This window comes from Prunus dulcis, chromosome 8, assembly GCF_902201215.1.
Source record: "Prunus dulcis chromosome 8, ALMONDv2, whole genome shotgun sequence".
In the NCBI taxonomy this organism is placed as follows: domain Eukaryota; kingdom Viridiplantae; phylum Streptophyta; class Magnoliopsida; order Rosales; family Rosaceae; genus Prunus; species Prunus dulcis.
Genome location: NC_047657.1, coordinates 12,516,539 through 12,542,496, shown reverse-complemented (window position 1 = coordinate 12,542,496; position 25,958 = coordinate 12,516,539). Strand labels below are relative to the sequence as shown.

The window sequence follows — 25,958 nt, the reverse complement described above, 5'->3', positions numbered from 1 at the left end:
CGTCATCATCACTTGAAACTTTGATCTATAAGTAACACCAAGGTGGCAATCCATGCATGATATAAATCACCCAACTGCAAAGATTATTAGACTTTAGCATGCAGTTCCAATTTGCAACTTATTTATAACAAATCCAATTTTAATACCATTTCTTTCACTTAAACAAAAAATTGAAATAAACTATTTCTTTCAGGAGTTTAAAGGGGGCAGCTATAACAATCCAATTTATAAACTATTACAGTTATCAAATTTGATAGGAAAAAAAAAAGAAGAAGAAGAAGAAATCCATGTGACCTAATACTTTCAGGAATCTAATCCACTTTATGCTAAATAGAAGCTTCTGTATCAAAAACTCACAAGTCAAAGTTCTCATGTGAAGGAGTAATTTCTAGTACTCCCCATTTCAGAGTGTTAATTTAGTCCAGACCCTTCAAGGATTTGGAAAATGATTTATTTATTTATTTTCTTTACATCCATATCAGATTTTGGCTCTTGCAAGTTGCAAGGCACCTCCTTTTTCACTCTATATATACCCCAAACCCCCTCATCAATACTCATATTGACTTGAGAGTGCATTCCCTTGGCAACCATCCATCTCCACCATATACACTCCTCTAAGTCATCAGAGAAACATACTAGAACTCAGAGAGAGAGAGAGAGAGAGAGAGAGAGAGAGAGAGAGAGAGAGAAGCAGGTGCTACATTTGTATGGAGATTGCTTCTAGTTTGATATACATATTGCTCTGTCTCTCAACTCTGTTGTTATACCACTTCATAAAGAAACAAAAAAGAAATTCTAAACATAAAGCTAAGCTTCCCCCTGGCTCAATGGGGTGGCCTTACATAGGAGAGACTCTACAAATGTACTCTATGGACCCGAACATATTCTTTGCTTCAAAGCAGAAAAGGTTCTAATCTATTATCAACCTCTGAATCCTATTAATCTTCCATTAATGTTTCCTCTCCATGGATTTGATCCAAACTTGTTCCATTTTGCCCTTCTTTTTTGTGTTCATCAGGTATGGAGAGATATTCAAAACCCACATACTTGGGTGCCCTTGTGTCATGCTGGCAAGCCCTGCGGCCACAAAGTTTGTGCTGGTCACTCATGCCCACTTGTTCAAGCCCACATACCCCAAGAGCAAAGAGCAGATGATTGGTCCTTCAGCTTTGTTCTTTCACCAAGGAGACTACCACAATAGCCTCAGGAAGCTCATTCAAAGCTCTCTGTCCCCAAACCCCACCACTATGCAGAAACTAGTTCCTGACATTGAAGCATTAGCCATTTCTTCCTTGGAGTCATGGGCTGCAGGTGGCAAGGTCATTAACACCTATAATGAAATGAAAAAGGTTAGTGTTTCACCCCCAACATGTTTTTAATGTGAGCCTCATGTTTTTGCTTATGCCTTTTTGGCTCAACTTATTGGTTTCATCATTGGTGGTTCAACTTGGTTTGTCTTATTGCTGATGTTCTCAAAACTTCCTTTGAAATGGGTCCTTCTGTTTTGTTTGGATCAAGTAATATTTTATTCTAATATATGGATGGATCTCATTGTGTCCCCCTACAGTTCTCCTTTGATGTTGGCTTCCTTGCCATCTTTGGTCAGTTGGATGACACTTACAGAGAAAGGCTCAAGGAAAATTACTGCATAGTAGACAAGGGTTACAATTCTTTTCCAACAAAGATACCTGGTACTGCATATCACAAAGCTCTTTTGGTAAGCAATAGTAATTCTTCTCTCTTCTTTTTTTTAAAATCGAAATAGTAATTCTTTCTTTAAAAATAATATATGTAATCATACAGAAGGATTATAAACTTTAAATCTGACACTAACTTTTGTTTCTTCTTTCTGGGTAATTATCAAAGGCAAGGAAAAGGCTTGGTCAGATTTTGAGTCAGATAATTTGTGAGAGGAAAGAGAAGAAAACACTACAGAAGGATCTATTGGGTGATCTGCTGAACTTCCAAGATGAAAAGGGGCAAACTTTAACTGAGGATCAAATTTCAGATAACACCATTGGAATTCTGTTTGCAGCCCAGGACACTACAGCCAGTGCTTTAACATGGATCCTCAAATACCTCCATGACAACCCAAAAATTCTTGAAGCTGTGAAGGTAAGAGTTCCTTGCGAAGTTTACAAAATTTCACACAAATTGTACATGTGAAAGGTTGGTTTATGTCAAGCTGTTATTTATTGCAGGCTGAGCAGAAGGCTATATATGAAGCAAATGATGGATGCAAGAAGCCCTTGACATGGGCACAGATTAGGAACATGCCTCTTACATACAGAGTAAGCCCAACTCTAACTATTCTTGTATTCAAAATGCAAAACAGCACCAAGAAATTTAGACTAACTGTGATCTGAATATAAATGGAATTTCAGGTTCTATTAGAGAGCTTGAGAATGGCAAGTATCATATCTTTCACATTCAGGGAAGCTGTGGTTGATGTAGAATACAAAGGTGAGGATTTAAAGTTCATTTCTGTGCCTTTTTGCTTTTTCTTTTGAGTATTGAGAGGGGCGATAGCTACTAAACTCACACACACAACATGAATGTTAAGACTCGAACCCAAGACCTTTTCCGGAGGAGCAATTGCTCCAAACCACTACACTAGTGGGTCCTTGGTCATTTCTGCGCCTTTTAATTAGCAGGATAACAGTAAAGAGGATTTATGTCCATAAATTTCTTTAATATTTATCAAAATCAATTTTGCAGGATATCTTATACCAAAGGGTTGGAAGGTGATGCCATTGTTCAGGAACATACATCACAATCCAGAATTCTTCTCTGATCCTCAGAATTTTGACCCATCTAGGTTTGAGGTATGTATTATGTTGCAGACAAAGGTGGTTTTTTGTTTAAACCAGAGAGAGTCTGATATCAGCTGGTTTTTGCCAGTATCAGCATCTCTCTCTCTCTCACACTAACAAATTCAATGGAAATACCAAATTTTCACTTTTTTTCCTTATATTTATTTTTCTGGTGGTGGGTGAATAGGTTGGTCCAAAGCCTAATACTTTCATGCCATTTGGGAAAGGAGTGCATGCTTGTCCTGGAAATGAGCTTGCCAAGCTGGAGATGCTCATTTTGGTCCACCATCTTGTGATCAAATTCGGGTACAAAATGCAAACATCTCTATTTTCATTACAGCTTTTTGCATCAGATTAGAGATGGAATTTACTGCTGAACAAGTTTTGATTCTTACTTAGATCATTATAAAAAAACATTATGCAGAAACATTGCTTAGATCATATTATTAGAGGGCTGTTGTTGATAATTTATGATTTGTGTTGCAGGTGGGAAGTAGAGGGATCGCAAAGTGGGATTCAGTATGGCCCATTTCCAGTTCCTCAGCATGGATTACCAGTCAGATTTTGGGAAGAATCCAACAATCTCAAATAAGACTTGTGGGCCTCTAATTGAAGATGCCTTCACCAACTTACTCATTTTACCTCCCTAAAACCCAATTTAAAGCCCTCTTGTTTTAAAATGGGGCCTTTCTCTCTCTAGAAGTAACCTATCATATATCCACTCATTGTAATTTTTAAGGATGACTTTGATTATCTATATTGGAATGGGGTAAACTTTTTTTATATTACCCTAACATAAGATGAGGGATATGTTATTACTATTATTGTAACTTCGTCCAAAGCTAATAAAACTTAGGCATTTATAAGAAAATATATTATGTACATCGTTCATACTATATTATCATCTAACATGTTAATCTAGTCGTAACTTTTCTCCTAATGTCAAAAGAAGTTCTAGGTTCGAATCCTCCCTCTTCCACAGACAACATAATCATCTGTTGATGTCTAAAATTTGCAAACTTAAAAGTGTCTCAAATGATAGAACAATAAAAGGAGAACCATTTCCAACTTACCTAACACTTCAATATAAAGATTGCTACTTCAAAACTTTGCTACTCTAGTCCATTTTTTTTTATAACTTTATCATTGTGTTGTCCAATTTTCAATTAGGATTTTTGTATTTTTGTCATGAAAGAGGAAAATTTGAATTAACACAAAACGTATTAAACCAATGACTTTCTACACATCAAATTTCTCTGTCAAACACCGTTGATAAGGAAATTTGTTCAATCCATCTGATGCGACCTGGCTTTGTTCCTCTGATGATTGGGCCTGCATATTGCTTCACATCATCACATGGGAGGTCACTAGCAGTGGCCACAAAAGAGCCACGTGTCATAAATCTGGTTGGCTGAGTTAAATCAAAGGCGCCATTGATTGGAGGGCATTAGAAGGCGCCATTGATTGGAGGGCATTAGAAGGCAGGCAGCAAAGCAAATCAAAGGGCAGAAGGCTTGAGTGACTGGTTGTGGTTTTGGGAGCTTGGGAAGGCCTAGCAAGGTACAGCCTACTTCCCTCGATTGCTTGCAAATTGTAAAGCCAATTTGGTTTTGTCGGTGGGCCAATGGCCCCAAATTTGACATTTCATTAAGGACAAACAAAACTGTCCTCCAATAGGGCACCACCCAGTAGGAATGACCCAAAATTACACGAGTCTAAAAGATTCCGACCAGTATGTCCTTCACCTTCAGGGACACAATTTCTGCATGCTTCCAATTTCCCCAGAAATATCATCTAGCTGTTCATTGCAGCATAAAGGAAATTTGTAAGCACTCAAATAGCACCAAATGGAGCTTAAGTTTTATGACAGAGTACATTCAACAAAGACTATCAAATGGACTGGTACAAATTGTTGATCTTATTCAATATGGAAGTTCTAAAAGAACTGTGTGGTGGCTGTGTAAATAAGATGCTTGATTGATAAGAAACTATAATAGATTCATTCAGACCAACCCAAGCACGCAAGGCTTCCTTGAGTTCCATTAAAAATGCAGTATGTTCGATGAAAATTCCAACTATAGCATCAGTCATTTTCTGTTGCAGTGACAAAGCTAAAAGGATTGTTACTCATGTAATGTAGGGCAGCTGGAACTAGGTTATGTTTGTGTTATTATTGTCGTACTAGCTAGCATTAAGCAATATGTATACAACACATTATGCAAGTATATCAAAAAGAGAAAGAAAAAAAAAACCATGTAATAATCATGAAAATCAACCCCATCATAATTGAAATGTGTAATTCTTTGTACGTTTGACACGATTTATCGGGATGTTCTTGTCTGTCACCAAGCCTCTTTTTTTTTTTTTTTTTTGGGTCTGATGTCTATCACCAAACTTTACCATCCACCAACGGGGAAAAGGACATAAGATCATCACATCACGTTCCCATGTCATAGACAACGGAATCGTCTAATTGCCACTGAAAAATAATGTCACAAGTAACACCAGAATTGTACTAGATGCTCACATGGCAACATCAACATCATTCTTGACTAAGGTCGATAGCATTATCACAAGATGGAACCCTCATCAGTAAATATAGCTGCTGTAGAATCAACAGCAGTTCATTCACACCAACATTTTCAATGGGAACCATCTCATTGCCATCATCATTTTCATCCAATGAGAAAAGGATATAACCCATTAACATTTCACTTGGTACAACGCATATCAATTGTATAGCTGTACAAGGTACTTCCATGTCAGCAATATTCATGGAAATCATTTCAGTAATCACATCTTAATTAGTCATAATATAAAGTCATCAAGACTGCCTACACACTTAATTCACCATGGTGATTATGATGATGATGATTTTAATACTTATCATCATATGTTGCAGACAATTCAATCAATTTCCCTGTTGATCAAACACCTAATGAAGGCAAAAGCCACATATATTAGTTATGTGATCCAATTTTAAGGTGTCATAAACAATCTAGATTTAGATAATCTACGCAAAGAGAGTGTCATCAGTATCAGGTATTATAAGAAATAAAATCTTTCTCAAAATAGTTAACTTGTTTTCTGGAAAGACAAAATGATATTCAACAAACAACATCAATACACAAATGGGGCACTGAGAATGGAACTGTCTTTGTCATTAGTCAATTGATCTCTATTCACCTAGCCATAATGGCATTACGTCCATTCTAAACCAACCTCAGGCTCCCTCTTAAAATGGTATGAATATGTACAGTACAACCCTATGAATTTTCTGGAGTGACAAATGATATTCAAACTTCCACCAGAAAATTGGCATGAATTGTGGAAGGAAATGATATTTCATTACATACTTCAATAATTGAAAGGAACAAGAAGCTTCAAGCACCAAACCAGCAGAAAATACTCCAGTAATAAAAGTTTATAATTCTATAGCCAGACTGTTCAATGATCCCTAACTTATCACCATATCTTTATCTGTTGGGTGGAATTCGTAGCTAAGTTTACTTTTTCAGTTAGTATCATTGAAATAATCATTGTTCGTGATCCCACACTACCTACCAGATCAATGATCATCATGTCTTTTTATCCATGAGATGAAAATTTATACTTAATATGGGAGCTGTTATTGGCACTCCAAAATAGTCATCATGCACTCCTTTCTAATTGAAAAAAAAAAAAAAAAAAGGGAAGGAAGGAGAGCAGGATGACTATTTTGAAGTGCTACTGAATATTGAGCATTTTATAACAATCAATAATAACCTTAAACGAAAAAACTAATTCTCCGTCATCCCTGAATTGCCTTATACCTGTATATTTTCTTGTCAAATTTCATTACAATTAGTTCTTACCTAGAATTGTGAAATGGAATACATTTTATAAATCAAATTGGCTAATCAAAGGATTTTCAAATTTTCTCCCATCCAATAATGTCTTTACTGTCTCCTTTTTGGCCCCTTGCAAAGTCAGAGTTATTTTAACTGACGGAAAAATAAATAAATGAACAAATACTTTCACAGCTAAAATAAGTACATGGAAAAAGATGCAGGTAAATCCTTGGTAAACCGTGGAAGATATTATAAAATGATTTCAGGATGTTAGATAGCCAAGATGAATCCAAGAAACCAGACTGGGCCAAGATGAATCCAAGGAACCAGACTGGGCCAAAGGATATCACAATAAATGATTCAACTATATGAAGTGACCACAATTGACAGAAGAGTATTGCCTGCACCACTCACACACATATTCAACTTCAAAGGGGGGCATAAAGAAGAAAATATATGCGGAATCTAGTAAAGAAAAAAGGCCATAAACTCTAGAAAATTAAAATTCATGGGCTAAAATTCCATTCGAAGTAAGGTAACGGGATCTGATGTTGCACCATCTTCAACTCTTCTTGTGGAGGAACCTGAGGCAATGGCCTCTCCCACAAGCAATGGTAATTTACTTGAGAGAGCTAAGCGAAGCAGGTGGACAAAGGTCCTTTTTCTTTTGTTCATCCCCTTTACTAAAAAAACTGTTTTCTCTGCAACTTAATAATCAGAGTTCAGAAACCTTTGTTAGTCAAGTCCCCATGGATACAAGTTAACTGGATAAACAAGACCAGGATCGCAGCAAACTCCCTAAACCGTAGAATCTCATGAATGTAGCAGAACGAGGTCATGCGTAGACTGGGAAGATATCGGCTTTCTAAAACATTGATTAGTATAACAAAATGTGATATGGCATATTTTAAAATCTAGAAGAGCTTCTATTAAAAGAGCCGACTAATACATTACTTTGGTGAGGCAACCTCACAAACTCTTCAATGGGATTATTGAATATTGATGAGGTCTCTAGAAGACCAAAGACTATTCGTGGTATTTTACTTCACACAATGTATGTCTGTCTTTGAGACTCAAAATGCACTCTTAATTCATAGAGTTTTCATCTCATCTTCGATTTGTATTTTACTTCACACAATGTATTTCTAGCTGCACAAACATCATCTCTATCAACTCTGTAAATAGAGGTGAGCTTTCAACAGTACAGACTGTTTGCAGTTTGCACAAGGTATTTCTTAAAATAAAAAAATCCTTCAAATAATAGGATTTACTTTCCAATAATTAAATGACCTAATGAATAAAAAAAACCACGGTGGCTTTCATAAAGTGCAGGCAGGGCAATATAAAGATTTCGGCTTTTACTTATTTGTTAGTTTCCAACAATAAGCTTAGTTTGGTTGGCTGAAGTTGTGGATATAAAAGTTCCTCTAGCATGGTCAATGAGGTAATGAAATCCCCTAACGAGATCCTACCATGAACGAAATAGTACACGATATTATTACGAATGGTTTCTACTATATTTATTTGGTCAATAGCAATGATTAAAAGTAAACTAATTCACTTCCACTGATGATTGAAACTGAGTTGTTTCAATTTTAACATCATTGGAAATGCAAAACATCAAGAACCATGACAAAACCCATCTTGTATTGCATACAAATTTTCAGACAATTAATATAACATTTATAATAAAAAATTCGAGCACTTTCAGAATTTGAAGATTCATTCAAAGACACAGTTTAAAGGAAAAAAAATGAAGACTTCAAAGACAATTGCCCAAATCTCTACCCATAAGAAGTACAATTTTCACCACATCACATGCCTTGACAAATCAGATTATGAAGTAATAGCAATCATTGAAATTTGTTTTGAGGTTGAGCTAAAGCTATTGCGCCCAAGTACAAATGTAAAAGCAGAGAGAGAAAAAAGCACTTACAGGTTTTCGGAGCATTTCTAAGGTCCTCGCTGCTAAGAAGTAGAACAGTCGAGAGAGAGAGAGAGTGTGTTTGTGGGGTATGAGTAAACAGAAACCCTTTCTGACCGTCTTTGGACGAAACGCGGCAACGATGCCCCACGACAGCCGTTTTGACAAAACACTTTTTCCTCTTTTTTATTTGGGTTGGGCTTTTTTCTTTTTTCCTTAACTGTGCCCCGTATTCTTTCTAAAGAAAGCTTACCTCCTTAAAAAATAATAATTATATATATCCGAGATGAGGTGAGAGAAAAAAAAAACAAAAAAAACCCCACAGGCTCGGACAGTTAAAAAAACAAGGAAGTCCGTGAGAACGACACATTTTCGTTTTCAATATTTGTTCTGAATTCATTTTCAAAAAGCAAATGATATATTTTTCAATTTAGCGGTGCCGAATGCATATTTGGTGAAAATAGAACAGAAATGAAAACAATACTCCGAAAATATAAACGAATTTTTTGGGTGAAAGGAATATTCATAAGGTGAAAATTATAAATAATACAAAAATTCTATTTTGCCTATGCATTTAATAGAAAAGATAACAAAATTGCCAGCATGATCATTGGTCCTAATGAAAGTGAAATTGAATAACCATGAGAACGATTTTGAAAATTAAGGGATCAAAATACAAATCGGATTAAAATTCAGGGACCGTTAGAACTAAAAATCTTTTTTTTTTAATTTTACACAAAAGTCTTATGAGGAAACAATTAACTATAATCTATATAACCAATTTACGATATTTAAGACATCAAAATACTTTTCAAAGAAACTTGTTGTTTGCGTTAGGTTGTAGGTGGAAGTTTGCAACCATGGTCAAATAATGAGTTCTCTAAATGTAGAAGAGAAGACTAGCTGCATTTTACGAAAGTATGACTTTCTGAGATTCTCGCATACCGCCCACCTGCATTTTAGAAATAAACAAAAAATATATACAAATAAATAACCTGATAAAACTAAAATATTAATAAAGGACAAGATCTCAACCTCATGTCCTTTGCCATTCGGCACGCTCTCTCTCTCTCTCTCTCTCTCTCTCTCTCTCTCTCTTTATCTTTCAGACTCACATACTCCGAACCAGAAAAATCAACGCACTTTCTTCCCCTCCATGAGAGGATTAGGGCAGATATAGATCCCAAGATTTGGAAATGGAAGAAAATCGCGTGCAATTATTGCATCGCGGTTGCTGATTTCTGAGGCATTGAGGTCGAAGCTGAGCTTGAATTTGATCCGGGGTTCGCTGATTGATGCTTTTCGGTCGAGTTCTGGTTCTAAGACGCACATGGAATCGTTCTGGAGCCACAATGGCGCACCAGACGCTTGGCACTTCCTCGTCGTTATCTACTTCGCTTTTGGGTTTTTGGCTGCTCGGCTCTTCTTTGACAGATTCATCTTTTGCGTAAGATTTCTAGCTGTGTTTGGGATTTCAAGTTGCTTAAGCATTTGGTTGTGCTCTTTCTTTTTTGAATCTTCAATTGGTAGAATCTGTTTGACTTCTGAGATAAATGTGGAAAACAGAGAGAATGAAATCTTGAATTGCATATCTTGTCGTCCTTTACTTTCCTTATTAGATACTAATTTGTAGTATTTTCTTTGAACTATGATTGTTTCCTTTCCAAAGTTTTGACTGTGTAACTTACTTGGATAAGCGCTTTTGCGATAAGTAATTGGGCTTTTAGTACGAATCTTAGTTTGTTTGAGAACTTGAATCTCTATATTGTGGGTTCAAAGAATTGAGTTTGTCTTTATAATTGTCAAGAAGGAATCTCGAACAATTGCAAGGACAAGAATATTTAACATGGTAGTACAAGCATGTGCCCTACCATCTGAACGCTTGTTATAGGACTTTAACATGGTAGTTGTTTAATCTTGCCATGATTTCAGGAAAGTTGAGATTTGTGCTGATTAGTCAGATTTGCAGTATGGTTTTTTTTTTTTTTTTTTGGGTAAAATATTTGTAGTATAGGTTGAATGGTTCATTATTAACTTGCTGATGTTGGGACATTCAAGGTTTCAGTAGCACAAGTTTCGGTCTTGCATCAGAAATGTGCTCTTTATAGGTCCTTAACTCTGTATAAATTTAAGGTGAACTAGATGATCCCCTTGGAATTGTTAACTGGTTTTCCAGGTGTTGATAATATAGGCAGTTTACAGCTTGTTACATTGGCTTCATCCAAAAGTTAGGTTGGCTTAATTTTTTTTATTTTAATAGAAACGAAATTTATTGAAAGAAAAAAAGAGGAAAAGACTGATTTCTAGAGCATGTACTTGGAGAACTAATGTTTCGGTGTTCTGTATATACACCTATGTACTCCATTCTTGTGCTATGGAAAAAATGATCTTCCTCATATTGTTTGAAGTTTATTTTCAACACGGTATCATAGCCATATGTTCATGGTAACCAGTTGCGGATCTATTAAGGGGCAAGGAGGTGCAGCTGCACCTCCCCTTGCCGGAAAATCACATTGAGAGGCTGGAATTTGCCCCTTTGATGGTGCTCACCATTTGTTCGATTAAATGCCTCAAAGAGGCTTTCCTGTTTGGTAGTGAAAAATCGCATCTATTATGACAAGACTCCTTCAAATGTGTGTCTAGTTAGAATTGCATACTCCTTTTTCTGGCACAGAGACGCTATGCAAGGAAGAAGATGCGCGAGGAAGAGGATGCGCGAGGAAGAAGATGCACCAGGAAGAAGATGTGTGCTGTTTATGTTGGGTTTCTCATTAAAATGATGTTGTCTTAGTATATGAGTTTCATTTCAAATGAAACGATGCGTTTGCTCAAACCTTGTTAGGATATAAAAAAGGCATGTTTGGTGGAACAGTCACCGAATTAAAAAAAAATAAAGAATGTAACGATGGATGCTCTCCATCCCTTCCTTTCAAGTCATGTCATCATGAGCAATGGTACTCTCTCATAATCATATTATTAGGTTTTGTTATTTTAAATGCAATGGTGCCTTTTGTCTGTAGTAAAACCTTTATTAATTTTTTTGGAACATCTTCGTTATTCGATATTACATTAGCCTAGCCTAATATGAAAACTTAAAGGTGTTTCTTAGAAAAAAAAATTCATGTTATGAAAGGCTTACGCCTCAATATCTCAAAGCTTACACTTGAGCTTAAGCCACCAAAAGGGTATCGCCCTTTAAAATTTTGGTAGGAACTAGGAGTCTGAGGCTTGTGGAAGGGTACAAATGAAGGCCATGTACATGTAGCTAAGAATTTTGGATGGTATTAGTTGGTAATTTTTAATTTTTATTTTAGCTTTTAGCCTTTCAAATTTTGCCCCTTCTCCAAAAATTTCCTGGGTCCGCCAGTGATGGTAACCTAACATTTCTGCCACCCTAACCCCTATCCTACCTTGTACTATAGCTGCCACCACCACACCATCTCCAAGTTAAGTGAAAAGGAATATGCAAGCACACCATAGATTTGATAGTTATCCTATATAAGTTAAGTGAAAATGAATATTCAAGCATGCAGTTTACCAGGTTTATGTTTTTTTTTCATACATGAGTGAAATACAAAAAAGTACGATCCAAATTTTGACTACTTTCCAAATGTATTCTTAAATCAAATTTAATATGCAGCATAAGGCTGAATTTTCCCCTATTTTTAAGCTGTCTTCTTATATATCATAACCTACCAGTATATGGGGAACAAATGCAGCATCAGCAACTATTTAGGTGAAAAGGAACATGAAAGCATGCAGCTTTAGCAGATTTGCACGTTTTATCTTACCTTGAATTATAATCCTCATACTGTAAATTTTTTTCTCTTAATTTTTTTGTTTTTCAGAAAATTGCCATCTGGTTGTTGAGCAAGGGATCTGCTCCATTGAAGCTCGATATGGCTACACGGGCAAAGGTTGTTAAATGTTCAGAGTCACTTTGGAAGCTAGCATACTATGCCACTGTTGAAGCATGCATTCTCAAGATAAGCTACCAGGAGCCATGGTTCAGAGATACAAAAGAGTACTTTAAAGGCTGGCCAAACCAGGAGTTGGGGTGAGTGACTCATATGGTTGGACTAGTAGTACTTGTTAGATAATCCCCTTCTCGCACCCCCCTCCCTCTTCCTGTTTTTTTTTTAAAAAAGCTGAAGATGGTTCGATCATGTCTACAATTCAATTTTTGCATGATTTGTTTGGAAGGAGAGGGGGGAGTACCGAAGTTAGGAATGACTTGAATTTGTAGAATTCTAGATCAATGATGAATTTTTCGCATAATCTGAGTTTGAAAACATAGCATTCTGAAATTGTCTATTCTAACTCTATTCCTCTCTCATTTCAGGCTTCCCCTAAAGCTTTTGTATATGGGTCAATGTGGATTCTATACCTACAGCATTGTTGCCCTCCTTACATGGGAGACTCGAAGGAAGGATTTCTCAGTGATGATGGGTCACCATGTAATTACTGTTCTCCTGATTGGGTTCTCATACATTACGAGGTATTTTTCAGGTTTTCTGCGAGCACAATAATATGTTGGTACCACAGAGCATATATTTAGCAATGTGCATTTGTGTGGTGTGGAGGATCTCATGCAATGACTTTCTTTTCATTTTTTGGCCACTTGTAGCTTTTTTCGGATTGGCTCAATCATTCTTGCCCTGCATGATGCGAGTGATGTATTTTTGGAAGCTGCCAAGGTTTTCAAGTATTCTGAGAAGGAGCTTGCCGCAAGTGTGTTATTTGGATTTTTTGCTGTTTCGTGGCTCATACTGAGGCTAATATTCTTCCCTTTCTGGGTAATAAGGTCATCAAGGTCTGCTCTCATGGTAAACCGTTTTATTAAACCAAATTTACATGCAGAGTGGCTCTGACTTATCTTTTCTTATGGTTGGTATTTTCCAGCTATGACCTTCTTGACTGCTTGGATCTCTCGAAGCCTGCTTCCAGAGCTCTGTACTATGTGTTCAATACAATGTTACTGATGCTGTTTGTGTTCCACTTATACTGGTGGGTTATGATATGTGCAATGATAAGAAGACAGCTGAAAAATAGAGGAAAAGTTGGAGAAGATATAAGATCTGGTAAACCATATATACTGCTTACAAGTTTGAATCTTACAAAGCCTTATACTGCTTATAAAATTTATTGTGAGAACTACTTCATTATAATTGGAAAATATATTTCTTCTCTTTCACTCTCATTTATTCAGTAATACGGTTGAATCTTACAAAGCCTTATACTGCTTATAAAATTTGTTGTGAGAACTACTCTTTTATATTTGGAAAATATATTTCTTCTCTTTCACTCTCATTGATCCAGTAATATGGTTGGAAGCATTTAGTCGGATTTTCTGTAAAAGAAACCTTCACTAATAAATGCATGCACCAATACCTAAGAAAACGACATTATAAAACTTCTCATTTTATTGGTACTAATTGAATATGGTAGAGTTGGGAATAAAGTTAGATTTTCTAGCATTGTCCTATGGTTGATACTTTATGCTCTTCCCTGACCTAGTATTGGTGAGAGCTTGGTAGACCGGGCCACCCCTTTTTAGTGATTTGCCCCCCCATACTACTCGAAGGATTTTGGTTTGATGGCCATGTTTCAAATTCTCAGTCACTTAAAGTTGAGATTATTCATTGTACTCAGACCCCATATCGTGTTCTTGAAGCCAACCATGTGTAGCATCTACTTTCATGCACAGCCAAACACATTTCAAAGTGAAAAGCTATGCCTTTTCAGTGATTTTTAAATAGGATCTTTGCCCCTTTTTCTGATGATTGTTTTTTTTTCCTTGCATGTATACAGATTCAGAGGATGATGATTAGGCTTCCCAAGTTTTTTTTTGTCTGTGCTAATGCTGGGGAGCCTACTTTTGACTTTGGTTGGCTTATCGTTCCACTCAAAAGTGGTCATTATCTGTAGGAAGGGCTTGATACTTTCTTCCATATTCAAGTTTTCTTTGATTCTTCTTATGGGTAGTCGTATGGAGGTAGGAACGTCGAGCATATCCCTTGTTATCTTGTTTTTCTTTTTCTTTTTTTCTTTTGATGGAGTCTCTTGGTATCTTTCTGGTGTATAAAATAGAAGGAAATTCCTGTATAATTCTTCTCTGGATAATCATTTGTTTTGAGTTAGCCTTTGTATGGAGAAATGAAAGGTACTCACAAAATAGAAAAGAGAAAATCATCTTTCTGTGGAATGCTGTGTGATTTGATTCAAGACCTCCTGTGGAGTGCTTAAAACTTTTTCTTTTCACGTTTCACTTTTCCCTTTTTTTGTCCTCCTCTTTCAAGAAAAGCAAAAGTAGGAAGATGACAAAACGGATCCTAAGCTTTTCCATCCCCATTTAATTTTGCGTGATTTGCTTCAAGACCTCCTGCGTGGTACTTGAAAGTTGAAAATATTATTTGAGGACAACGCATAAAAAAATTGTTAATACTAGGGGTTTTGAGGGTCACCCATCTAAAAATTTCAGCATTTTGTTTATCAGATTTTCGCCCGAAAGTTTTGAAAGCCGAACGAGTAATACAGTCATCACACATTTGATAACCTGCATAACGTGTCTGCAAATCACTTTTGCTTGGTGTCTTTGCTATAACACTCTGGTTGTTCTAGTGTAAAATTGAAACCAGGAGTGTGGGCAGAAGAGTACTTGATTCATAATGTAGGCCCTGTATTGTAGAACAATACTATAGAATCCAATATTTGTGAGTCGGGAAAATATTTGATTTGTTAAATTATTTTTCTTTGCTGTTAGTAATTACATGAATAATACTCTTACCGTATTCTTATACCACCTCATGTGGCAGATGAAGTGGACAACCATATCAATCAAAAAGTGTCAATAAATCATAAAAGGAAATAAAATATTAAATTAATTTCAATTGATGTGATTGTCCTATCACATAAATTAATATAGAAATATGATATACAAATATGGTAACAGTAGTATTATTTTAATTACATTAATTGCCAATTTGAAAGAGGGATTTATGAAAAATGTAATAAAAGCGTTAATACTAGAGGCTTTTCCACACGTTACTAGAATTGTCTTCTACAATACCATTCAAGTATCCCTATCCAATTGAAGTCTTAAGATATTTTCCATGCATGGATTGACAATGGTTGTGGATATGTTGAGGTATCAGACGCAGCCGATTGCGCTTGATTTTGACTTGACGTTAGTCTAATGGTATTTCTCTTTCACAATGTTGAAAGGTCGTAAGTTAAATTCTCCTATTCTGAAGATTAAAAGAAAATATCTTGACGTTGATGTGGAATATTTGTACGAAGATAGGCTAAATAGCAGTTGCGTTTTCACACCTGCATCTTGTAAGATGATCTTAAATACAATGATGAAACGGAAACCATTTCACAATGCAACTTTAAGCTCAAACCAGCAGGTTATGATACAAGGAAAGAGACATGAAATCTTTAACTACTTCTCTCTTCTGTCTCCTACTCTGCATCAATCTCCTGCCCAACTTCGCTGCTTCCCAAATCCTTTTTCAGGTATTTACAGAAAGAATACTCTCTCTCTCTCTCTCTCTCTCTCTCTCTCTCTCTCTATGCGTCAATGGGTTATGGGCTAACTTATTTTGTTGGGGGCTGATGATCAGGGGTTCAATTGGGAATCATGGAAGAAGGAAGGAGGATGGTACAACTCTTTAAGGAAGTCCGTACCTGAACTAGCTTCTTCTGGAATTACACATGTTTGGCTTCCTCCACCTTCTCAGGCTGCTTCATCTGAAGGTAAAATCTGTTCAAACCAGAAATATTATTATTATTATTATTATTTTGAAGTTGCTGAGCTAGAACTTAATTTGGGTGCATTTGAATGGAATGATTTAACTTTGATAACCAAAAAACATTAGTCAAAAATAAAATCAAAATCTATAAACATTAGATACCAAATGACTATTTAAATAACTAGATACAATATATTTGAAATAACTATTTATAAGGAATCATTTGAAATCCATATAATACCAAATGACCCTAAAATTTAGTTTGTGGCAATGTTGAAAGCATAGAGTCTTTAGCTATTTAGCAGCAGTTGGATGACTGCCATATGCCAATTCTTCCCTTTCTCCAGGATACTTGCCTGGAAGGCTCTATGATCTCAGTGCATCAAAATATGGAAGCCAAGATGAACTGAAGTCATTGATAAGCGCCTTCCACGATAGTGGGATACAGGCTGTGGCAGATATAGTTATAAACCACAGAACTGCAGAGAAACAAGATGGGAGAGGAATATGGTGCATCTTTGAAGGAGGAACCCCAGACGATCGCCTTGATTGGGGCCCGTCTCTTATTTGCAGCGACGACACACAATATTCTGATGGCAAGGGGAACCCTGACACTGGAGCCGGCTACGATGCTGCTCCTGATATTGACCACAAAAACACAAGAGTACAGAAAGAGCTCTCGGATTGGATGAATTGGCTAAAGACTGAAATTGGGTTCAGTGGGTGGAGATTTGATTTTGTCAGGGGATATTCTCCAGAAATTACCAAGTTGTATATGACAAACACAAGTCCAAATTTCGCAGTAGGGGAACTTTGGAATTCCCTTGCTACTGGAAGTGATGGAAAACCAGAGTACAATCAGGATGCCCATCGTCAAGAGCTTGCGGGATGGGTAGAGGGTGCTGGAGGAGATGTTACAGCATTTGATTTTACCACTAAAGGGATACTTCAAGCTGCAGTCCAAGGGGAACTGTCGCGGCTGAAGGACCGGAATGGAAAGGCTCCAGGAATGATTGGTTTGTTGCCTGGAAAGAGTGTAACTTTCATAGACAATCATGATACAGGTTCCACACAAAAAATTTGGCCATTTCCATCAGATAAAGTCATGCAGGGATATGCCTATATTCTCACTCACCCGGGAATTCCCTCAATTGTAAGTTTCCAAATTTGAGTTACCTTTTCTCAAGTTAGAAAGTTGGCATCTTCACAAGCCCTCACTAATATGAGATTCTGATTATTTTACTTATTAGAGCAGAAAACTTATGTTACTTATGGTCCATTCTTAACATTTGTTTACCTGATTATCTTGTATCAGTCTTATGACCACTTCTTTGACTGGGGCTTGAAAGAGGAGATCACTAAACTCATTGCAATCAGATCCCGGAACCGAATCAAACCCGACAGTGCCTTGCGTATTCTAGCATGTGATGCAGATCTCTACGTAGCTGCCATAGATGAGAAAATCATAGCAAAGATTGGTTCAAGGTACGACGTTGGGAACCTTGTACCTCCAACCTACCAAAATGCAACTTCTGGAAAGGATTACGCCGTGTGGGAGAAAAAAGCATGAAATCTTAAACATCATCTGTGGAATGAAGTGACTAGAAATTGTTGTATTGCATTTGCAAGTGTATTTTATGCTTATTTATCAAGGAATAAAGCAAATAGTAGTCCTCTAATAAAAATTAAAAATTGAGGTTTCTTTGGAAGATGCGAGAAAGTGAATACAATTTGCATGTGTGGAATTTCTTTGGAAGCAATTACACTGTTTAAGACTCTTATCTATGAAGAATCCAATTGAAATGTCATTATTAGAGGTTGACATTAGAGAAGCCTAATTTCTTTACCAAATTTGTTCGCCAAATGATGTGTCAGTATATACGTCAATATCTTAGTTGTTAAAAGTAAAAATGGTATCTCCTCTGTATATGCTGCTGATGCTGAATGGCTGGACTCTCCCCCTGCGTGGCTTATTGATACTATTATTCAGGATTCTCGTTAAGATTGTGTTTTTGGTTGTTTTATTTTGGCATGCGTGGCACTCTTTCCTACTCCGGGATTTTATTCTTTTAGGTTTTCCCCATGAAGGTTTTAACGAGGCCACTCTAGACACGTATGTACTGTGTCAGCTTTCTTTTGGAATACTACATGATCGCTTTATTTCAAAAAAAAAAAAAAAAGTAAAAATGGTATCGAGAGTAGACCTAGGAGACAAAACTTAGCCTAATACGACCTTATTTATTTCTTCTTGTTCCTTAGCAAAGAACAAGTGCCTCCATCTCCAATTCTCCATCATTGGCAATTAGCTGGGACAAGTTAATGTCAGCCGCACCATAGATAGCAGCGGAATTAGCATTTAAGGCATGTCTCTAATGGTCCACAATCTGAGTTGAATGACAGTCAGGACACCCACTTACCAAAACAGTCCAGGTTTCATATCTCTGGGTATAAACAGGTTTTAATCACTTACCAAAACAGTCAGATTTCACATTTTTAGGCCTAAAAACAGTCAGGTTTTCAATTTACGGTAACAATCAAGTTCTCACACCTCCATCAAAGGATCTAATTTAATTACAAGGAAACATGAACACTCTTAACCATTTCCTTCTCTCTATCACTCTTGCAGCCGACTTCAGTGCTTCCCAGATCCTATTTCAGGTATTTATAGTAATACATAACCTCTCTCTGTCTCTCTGTCTCTCTGTCTTTCTGTGTAGAACTAATGTATTTTCGGGGGGCTGATGATCAGGGATTCAATTGGGAATCAAGCAAGAAGGAGGATGGTACAACTCTTTAAGACAGTCTGTACCTTAACTAGCTACTTCCGGGATTACACATGTTTGGCTTCCTCCACCTTCTGATGCGATTTCACCTGAAGGTAATTACCTGTCCGAAAACTCTCTCTTGAACCTTGTCAGTTGTGCAAACCACATTTTATTTAAAGTTGTTAAGCTCAAAGATGATCGCAGAACTAGCACGCAAGTCTGCTACAAGACTTTGATCCAAAAAAATTTATTCCACTCTTGAAAGCTTAGTCTTTAGCCATAACAGTAGTTGTATGACTGTCATAGGAGAATTTTTTGTATATTGAGCATTGATCTCGTATCTTTCCTTTTTCTAAGGATACATGCCTGGAAGGCTCTATGATCTCAATGCATCAAAATATTGAAGCCAAGATGAATTGAAGTCACTGATAAATGCCTTACATGATAGTGGGATACAGGACTGATTAAAGCCCCTCTCTTATTTGCAGCGACGACACACAATATTCTGATGGCAAGGGGAACCATGACACTGGAGCTGACTACAATGCTGCTCCTGATACTGACCACAAAAACACAGAAGTCCTTAAAGAGCTTTCGCATTGGATGTTCAGTGGGTGGAGCTCTCGGTTAAGGTCATGCACGGATATGCCTACATTCTTACTCATCCAGGGATCCCATCGATTGTAAGTTCTTGGAATTTAATTTACTCTTTTTCTCAAGCTAGAAAACTGCCATGTTTCTGTTATAAATTAGGTGAAGACTCAGCATGAACTTGCTTTCCAATACATATAAATATGAAATAATGTGATATTGTTGCCAGATTAAGCATTTTCTCACCGCATAGTATTTGAGGTCTTTCTGTTTCCCTAGCGAACCTATTTAGACTTGATGGTTATGGCCCATACTTCAACTTTGTTTATCTGATTATTTTTGTCACAGTTTTATGACCACTTCTTTTGACTGGGGTCTGAAAGAGGAGTTCACTAACTCACTGCAATCAGATCCAGGAACGGGATCTAATTTGCCTCACCGACAGTGCCTTGCGCATTCAATCAGCTGATGCAGACTTCTATGTAGCTTCCATCGATGAGAAAATCATAGTCAAGATTGGTCCAAGGCTTGACATTGGGAAGCTAGTGCCTCCCGCCTTCAAAATTGGGACTTCTGGAAAGGATTACGCCATGTGGGAGAAAAAGGAATGAGGTATTGTTGATCTCATCTCTGTAGAACTGGAATGAACTAGTTAGAAATTTTTGTAGTGCAGTTGCATTATTTGCCTGAGTCTATATCTGACTAGAACAGTTTAAGATGTCTATGTAGCTGGATTCAGATTCTTACAATGGGGTTCAGATTATGCGTCTTGAAGATTCAAATAAGTACTAGCTTTTAGCAACTGAAGCTGTTATCTTGTGTTTAAGCTAATATTGCTCCAAAAGTTAAGGATCTTGAGTGTATGGGGTTTGTTCTGACAGTCCATTTTCTATAAAGGAAAACTGGCCTTAAAATGCCAATGAACTTCACAAATTCACCATTTTCAAGAGTCTACTTTAACATCCCAAGTCACGCATTGATGCCCATGAGCCGTTTTGAGCTCAAGTTGCAGTCCATCTAATTAACATCTTCCATTTCCTTCAGATCAAGTCATGCAAGGATATGCCTACATCCAGGGAATGGAAATATGGAGACATTTTATGGAATGGAAAGTGTTACATGATGACCCGATATTACAGAGAAATTTTTCTATGTGACCATGGTGTTACTAATCCACATAAGTTATAGACGTGTGGTGGACGACGAGAATGCTGAAAATTTACTCCTACATTATGTTACCGGAAAGAAAAACCTTATACAAAATAACACTTGCACAGACAATTTCGACAAGAAAATGGGGCACATACTAATCTACCACGTGCTACTTCTGGAAGATCTCTCTGTTCATTGCAGATTGTGAATGGTGTGCAGAAAATGTGTTAGATGCTTTGTTTCCAAGGAGACATGGGATTTGACGGGAAGCGAGTTTTATGCACTGATTTCCCAGTATCGTTCAGGGAATGTCTAATCCATAGCTGACAAGGCCACTAACATCAGACATGGTCTTCGAGTGCGGTCCAGACCCAATTCAGTTGTTGTCTTTTTAACATGCCAGTAACTTATGAGCAGTATTCTTGCTACCATGTAAAATACCTTTCAGCCCCTGTTATGAATCCGTAAGTTTTTTTAATTTCTTTTTTCTTTACAAGCAATAGTGTGGGAAGAGGGAGTCCAACACACAACATTTCACTAGTGAATTATTATAATTTTTTTTTTTAAAAGGCCAAATATTATATGTATAGTCAGTGATAGATTCATGAATTTTCTTTCCAGAGCAAGAACTACTAATAGTGAAGATCAAGTGACTCTTAAATGTTCATATAAACATATTCATGTACAAATTAGAGGTTGCCCTCCTTGCCCTGCCTTAGTCTTCTTTAAGGTATTTTATCAAACAGCTTACCCCCATTTAATACGAAATCTCATGAAAATCTGGGATCGGAAAGAACATAATCTTCTCTGGACTTTTAATGGATCCGCTAGTGTGTGTGACATCATGTTTTAAATCTAGACCTTATTGCAAAAAAATTATCAATCATACACATGTGTTGGCGCCCGTTACCGAACTCGATCAAAATTGAGTGCAACCATCTGATTAAATTACAGCTTTTAGATGGAGGAAAATCTCAATCGTGATTGACATTGATAACGGGCGCCAAAACAGTTGTACAATTGATAATCATTTTACCACGCATGGTTAAAGAAAACTAGAAAGAAATGAATGAGTGTTGAAAGTGAGAGATTCTTGTGTGCGATCACACACACACACACACGCCTCAGGAATAGGAGTGGTCCCACACACACTTTAGTGTACGGGGATGGAAGTTTGAGAACTTTCCTTTTTGAAGGCAAATCCAATTCAGCAATGAACGTTCAAAGTTTTGGTGGGGTCTGTCTGTCTACTTGTCTTGTCTTACCCTTTGGCAGTCGAGTGGACGGAGAGGGATTGACCTCCGAGATGACAGTGAGAGTTCAGCTGGCGCTTGAAGGCTTTCTTCTAACCGCGTGTTGTGTGAAATGCCAAGACTATCTGTGATGTTGACACCCGTGTTTCTTTTTTCATGTTGAAAAGTTCCAGGTTGTATACAAAGTTGCTTTAAGTACATCTCCAAATAAAAAAATAAAATCAAACAAAATTTAAAAAGTTGCTTACGTCATCGTATTAACGAAATCCAATAACTCATCAATGAAGACTTTTGAGTTGGTTGTACTTGCACTACACCATCAGCTCAAATATAAAATTTACCATTCTTTTAATATTGGCTAAACATCATCATTGGAATGCTTATTAATTAGGGTTTTTTCTTTTTCTTTTTTAATTCTTATGAAATTGAGTTTTTATTTTAAGGTTGAGGTTTTTTTCTTAAGTCCTTAAAAATCATTTTATAAAAGGTAAATTTGTATATAAAATTTTGGAGATAAGGTGGGTGTCGAAATAAAACAAGGGGTGGAAATAGCAGTTTATACCTGATTCTACCATGAATATTATAAAGATACCGTGATTAATCGAATCTGGATAAAAATATTCAAAATTAGCCACTTATCATGTATTCATTAATACTAGCCCCAATATATGATATTCCATTTTTGTTCTTGTGTCATGAAATTTAGAGAAGGAAGTCCACATCTTGTCAACTGAGTTAAATTAAGAGGAAAAAAACCACCATCTAGGTTAGATTTAGAGGAAAAAGCCCACCAATTGTCTTAATTTGGTTTATTTTTAATAAAACGTGGGATGGGCTTCATTGTGGGTTTTTCTTATGAAAAGTTGGTGACAGTGTTGTAATTTATATGTTTTTGGAGTGTTCTTTTGTTTTTGAAAATGGGGTTCGGAATTTTTATTTATTTATAGAGTTTCTATAGGGTTGGGTTTTCTACTATTTCAGGCCTACTCGCAATTTATTTTCCAAAAAAATTGAAATAATTTGTTGTAACTTCAGAAACAACAAGGTTTGTTCATAAATTGATATTAAGCATATGTTTTATTTTACATTAATAAGTTATCTATTAGGATATTATTTTCCTAATATAATTTTAGATATAATTTTTATTAGCTAAATTTAGAAATATTTTGGAACTTAGAGTTTCCTACGATTTTAGAGTTTTTAAAAATTTTTAATTTAAACCAACTCATATCGTTGCATTTGTGATAGTTCAATCAATTATCCTTGAATTTTACCAATCTTCTTTGGTTTACATTTCATTATAATTGTAACTGTGCATATGTGACATGTTGTAATTTTTGTATAAAAAATAATCAAGCTATGTTCTATGAAAAAGATTAAGCAGTGTTCTAAAAAACTTCCGAAGTTTCCATGTTGACTCAAGTACTGTTGAGTACGTTCATCCTTAAAATCTAGCAAGGGACAACATGTCAGGATTTTCATTTGTCTGCGATGATGATGTAATCACTAACGTGTAAGTTGGTCGTTAATCAAAAGGAAACTTCAACCCTGCCCCATAGCGGAACCCGTCTACTTCTCCAACTGCCACGTGTCCCTATCCTTAGATATCATCAAGCCCAGGTCACCTTCCGCTGTTAAAACGGCGCGTGTGAGCCTCAGCCCACATGTTAAGCGAAGAGAGTCCGTCCAGCTCGGACACTTGTACACTTCCACTTTACTCCGCATCGCATATAGAAAAACACAAACACAACCCACAAAATTCCCCACGTGTGTGACCACACTGCGTGTTTGAACGGTGTGACAGCTGTTGCCCACGTCACCCTATCCCTTCGTATATAAACGCCCACCACTCTCTGTCCACTCCAACGCAAAAATTTTCAAACACTTTCTCACTACACACAACAGTATCTCCTTCTCTCTTCTCTTCTCTTACGACGACAACATGCGATCCTCCTACAAGGGACCCAAGCTCAACGACCCCGAGTCCATCCACCCGGCTGAGCCTCAGATGCCGCTGCCGCCGAGCCGCCTCACCCAAGACCAAGAGCTCACCGTCATCGTCTCCGCGCTTCGCAACGTCGTCGCTGGCACCGCCACCTCCTCCTCCATGGACTTCAATTCCCTCCTCCCCCCACTACAATGCGCCGCCACTTCCTACCAGGGCGCAACTGGCAGTAGCTGCTACACTGACGCCCTATTGACACAGTCCGATTTGGACACCTGCAACGTGTGCAAAATTAAGGGCTGTCTAGGGTGCAATTTTTTCCCGCCACCAGCTCAGGAGGAAAAGGGAAACAATAACAAAAAGGGGCCCAAGAAGAGGGTGAAGAAGAACTACAGGGGAGTGAGGCAGAGGCCTTGGGGTAAATGGGCTGCGGAAATTCGAGACCCGAGACGGGCGACTCGGGTCTGGCTCGGCACATTCAAGACGGCGGAGGAGGCTGCCCGGGCCTACGACAAGGCCGCGATCGAGTTCCGTGGACCCAGAGCAAAGCTCAATTTTCCATTTCCCGACACCACATTGTTGACCCAGCAAACCAATCCAGCACAGCCCGCACAGCGCCAGCAGGTAGTTACAGAGCAAGAGACAAGCAACGAATTTTCTCGGGAAATTGAAATGACGGAAATTGGGAAGGGAAAGGAAAAGGAAAAGGAATTCTGGGAAATGATTGGAGAAGACGACATCCAACAGTGGATGAGGATGATGGATTTTGCCACCGATCATTCCTCGGATTCTGGAAATGCTCAAAGCGCTTGAGCCCAATTTATTTTCAGGCATAAATTACATAAAATTGCAAATTTTTTTATTTTTTTTCCTAGACAAAATTGTAGCTTTGTACGTGACTAAAACAAGTCCGTCTGTCCTTCATTTAACATTTATGTGATCAATTTTAGAAGCAAATCACATTTATGTTGCATAATTTGTTCGCAATGTAAAATTGAACAAAAATTAGTATTATTTTTAAAGTCTAATTATGTTTGTGGGATCCACACGTACCAATCAGCTTGGATCAAATATAGCATGCGCGTTCACAATATTCTGAAAGCACTACCACACAATGCCACGTGTACTGGAAGCGAAAACATTCAGGTGACTTGTGAGAATACAACATGTGCGCTTTTCTTTTCGGGAGTAAAATAATTGGGAGCACGAATTTCACGTTTTTTTTATTAGCACGTGGGAATAGGGTTAGGACTGCACTAACAAAATTAGTGGATTATCCGAAGGGAAGGAAAATGAAAACATTTTATTCTAGATTTGATTTTAATATTGGAGTCAAAAAGATTAAGCGTAATGAACAATGAATGGACATGCTCTAATTAGCCCGGGTGGTTGTGGACAAAACGAGTGGGGTCCTCTAATTTGACAATTTTTAATAAAACATGATAAACACCTTTTAATACCCACCTTAATTTTAGGATGCAAAACATTAATGATGAAGAATGATTTACATAATTTAGGGAACGTTTTGGAGTGTTTTTTGAGCTGCCAAAAGCCGTTTTAAATTAGTACAAATACTAAGGAGTGTTTTAAAAGCTGTTTCCAAATAATCTAGGAGTGCTTTGGTGGGATTCAAAAGCATTTGAGGTGGTTTTTCAAGAAGCACATAATAGAAGTGTTGCATGGAAGAAACACGGGAAACACTTGGTTCCCATTAATAAAAGTCTAAACTAAGAGAAGCGAGTGAGGAGAAAATATGATGGGAATGTGGAGAATAATGAAAAGGGTCATCATTTTCTACAACCACTGAGAGTGATTGAATAATCATAGTCACAGTGATTAACATGAATATTAACTCCTTAACTACTCTCCTAGCAATCATTTCCATACACCTTATTGTTTCCCTGCAAACAGAAAACCATATAATTTATAGG

General features: G+C 37.1%; 4 protein-coding genes, 1 long non-coding RNA gene and 1 pseudogene across 6 annotated transcripts; 5 read left to right on the top strand and 1 right to left on the bottom strand.

Moving 5' to 3' along the window:
* The first annotated feature begins 551 nt into the window (after positions 1-551).
* LOC117637122 (abscisic acid 8'-hydroxylase 4) lies at positions 552-3,684 on the top strand. Its single transcript, XM_034371923.1, has 9 exons — positions 552-907; positions 1,019-1,349; positions 1,568-1,717; positions 1,867-2,115; positions 2,202-2,291; positions 2,385-2,463; positions 2,719-2,825; positions 3,001-3,119; positions 3,300-3,684. Exons 1-9 carry the CDS (start codon positions 708-710, stop codon positions 3,403-3,405), a joined length of 1,431 nt encoding a protein of 476 aa, XP_034227814.1. The 5' UTR covers positions 552-707; the 3' UTR covers positions 3,406-3,684.
* Positions 3,685-6,867: 3,183 nt separating this feature from the next.
* LOC117612287 lies at positions 6,868-8,756 on the bottom strand. Its single transcript, XR_004583336.1, has 2 exons — positions 8,580-8,756; positions 6,868-7,350 (listed from the first exon to the last, which is right to left on the bottom strand). It is a non-coding gene; the product is annotated as an uncharacterized LOC117612287 (long non-coding RNA).
* An 848-nt stretch (positions 8,757-9,604) lies between these two features.
* LOC117637647 (LAG1 longevity assurance homolog 2) lies at positions 9,605-14,772 on the top strand. 2 transcript variants are annotated; one of them, XM_034372583.1, is made up of 7 exons: positions 9,931-10,014; positions 11,242-11,521; positions 12,416-12,624; positions 12,910-13,065; positions 13,195-13,380; positions 13,470-13,648; positions 14,379-14,772. In XM_034372583.1, exons 2-7 carry the CDS (start codon positions 11,519-11,521, stop codon positions 14,396-14,398), a joined length of 753 nt encoding a protein of 250 aa, XP_034228474.1. In that variant the 5' UTR covers positions 9,931-10,014; positions 11,242-11,518; the 3' UTR covers positions 14,399-14,772. The 2 variants fall into 2 exon arrangements, with proteins under 2 accessions (XP_034228473.1, XP_034228474.1); XM_034372582.1 differs by lacking the exon at positions 11,242-11,521 and having other exon boundaries at positions 9,605-10,014.
* Positions 14,773-15,922: 1,150 nt separating this feature from the next.
* On the top strand, positions 15,923-18,032 carry LOC117638761 (alpha-amylase-like). The gene is made up of 4 exons (XM_034373868.1): positions 15,923-16,085; positions 16,193-16,325; positions 16,669-17,474; positions 17,637-18,032. The coding sequence occupies exons 1-4, from the start codon at positions 15,999-16,001 to the stop codon at positions 17,889-17,891; spliced, it is 1,281 nt and encodes a 426-aa protein (XP_034229759.1). The 5' UTR covers positions 15,923-15,998; the 3' UTR covers positions 17,892-18,032.
* An 872-nt stretch (positions 18,033-18,904) lies between these two features.
* On the top strand, positions 18,905-20,288 carry LOC117638502 (annotated as a pseudogene).
* A 3,669-nt stretch (positions 20,289-23,957) lies between these two features.
* On the top strand, positions 23,958-25,049 carry LOC117637311 (ethylene-responsive transcription factor ERF109-like). Its single transcript, XM_034372170.1, has one exon. It carries the CDS (start codon positions 24,025-24,027, stop codon positions 24,838-24,840), a length of 816 nt encoding a protein of 271 aa, XP_034228061.1. The 5' UTR covers positions 23,958-24,024; the 3' UTR covers positions 24,841-25,049.
* Positions 25,050-25,958: the final 909 nt, after the last annotated feature.

Excerpts from the sequence above, each read along its gene's own strand:
- LOC117637647 (XM_034372582.1), top strand. The coding sequence starts at position 9,898 with ATGGAATCGTTCTGGAGCCACAATGGCGCACCAGACGCTTGGCACTTC. Across the intron at positions 12,625-12,909 it reads TGGCCAAACCAGGAGTTGGG|GCTTCCCCTAAAGCTTTTGT; the intron begins GTGAGTGACTCA and ends CTCTCATTTCAG. Across the intron at positions 13,381-13,469 it reads TGGGTAATAAGGTCATCAAG|CTATGACCTTCTTGACTGCT; the intron begins GTCTGCTCTCAT and ends GGTATTTTCCAG.
- LOC117637311 (XM_034372170.1), top strand. The coding sequence starts at position 24,025 with ATGCGATCCTCCTACAAGGGACCCAAGCTCAACGACCCCGAGTCCATC.
- LOC117637122 (XM_034371923.1), top strand. The coding sequence starts at position 708 with ATGGAGATTGCTTCTAGTTTGATATACATATTGCTCTGTCTCTCAACT. Across the intron at positions 908-1,018 it reads TTTGCTTCAAAGCAGAAAAG|GTATGGAGAGATATTCAAAA; the intron begins GTTCTAATCTAT and ends TGTGTTCATCAG. Across the intron at positions 1,350-1,567 it reads CCTATAATGAAATGAAAAAG|TTCTCCTTTGATGTTGGCTT; the intron begins GTTAGTGTTTCA and ends GTCCCCCTACAG.
- LOC117638761 (XM_034373868.1), top strand. The coding sequence starts at position 15,999 with ATGAAATCTTTAACTACTTCTCTCTTCTGTCTCCTACTCTGCATCAAT. Across the intron at positions 16,086-16,192 it reads CTTCCCAAATCCTTTTTCAG|GGGTTCAATTGGGAATCATG; the intron begins GTATTTACAGAA and ends GCTGATGATCAG. Across the intron at positions 16,326-16,668 it reads TCAGGCTGCTTCATCTGAAG|GATACTTGCCTGGAAGGCTC; the intron begins GTAAAATCTGTT and ends CCCTTTCTCCAG.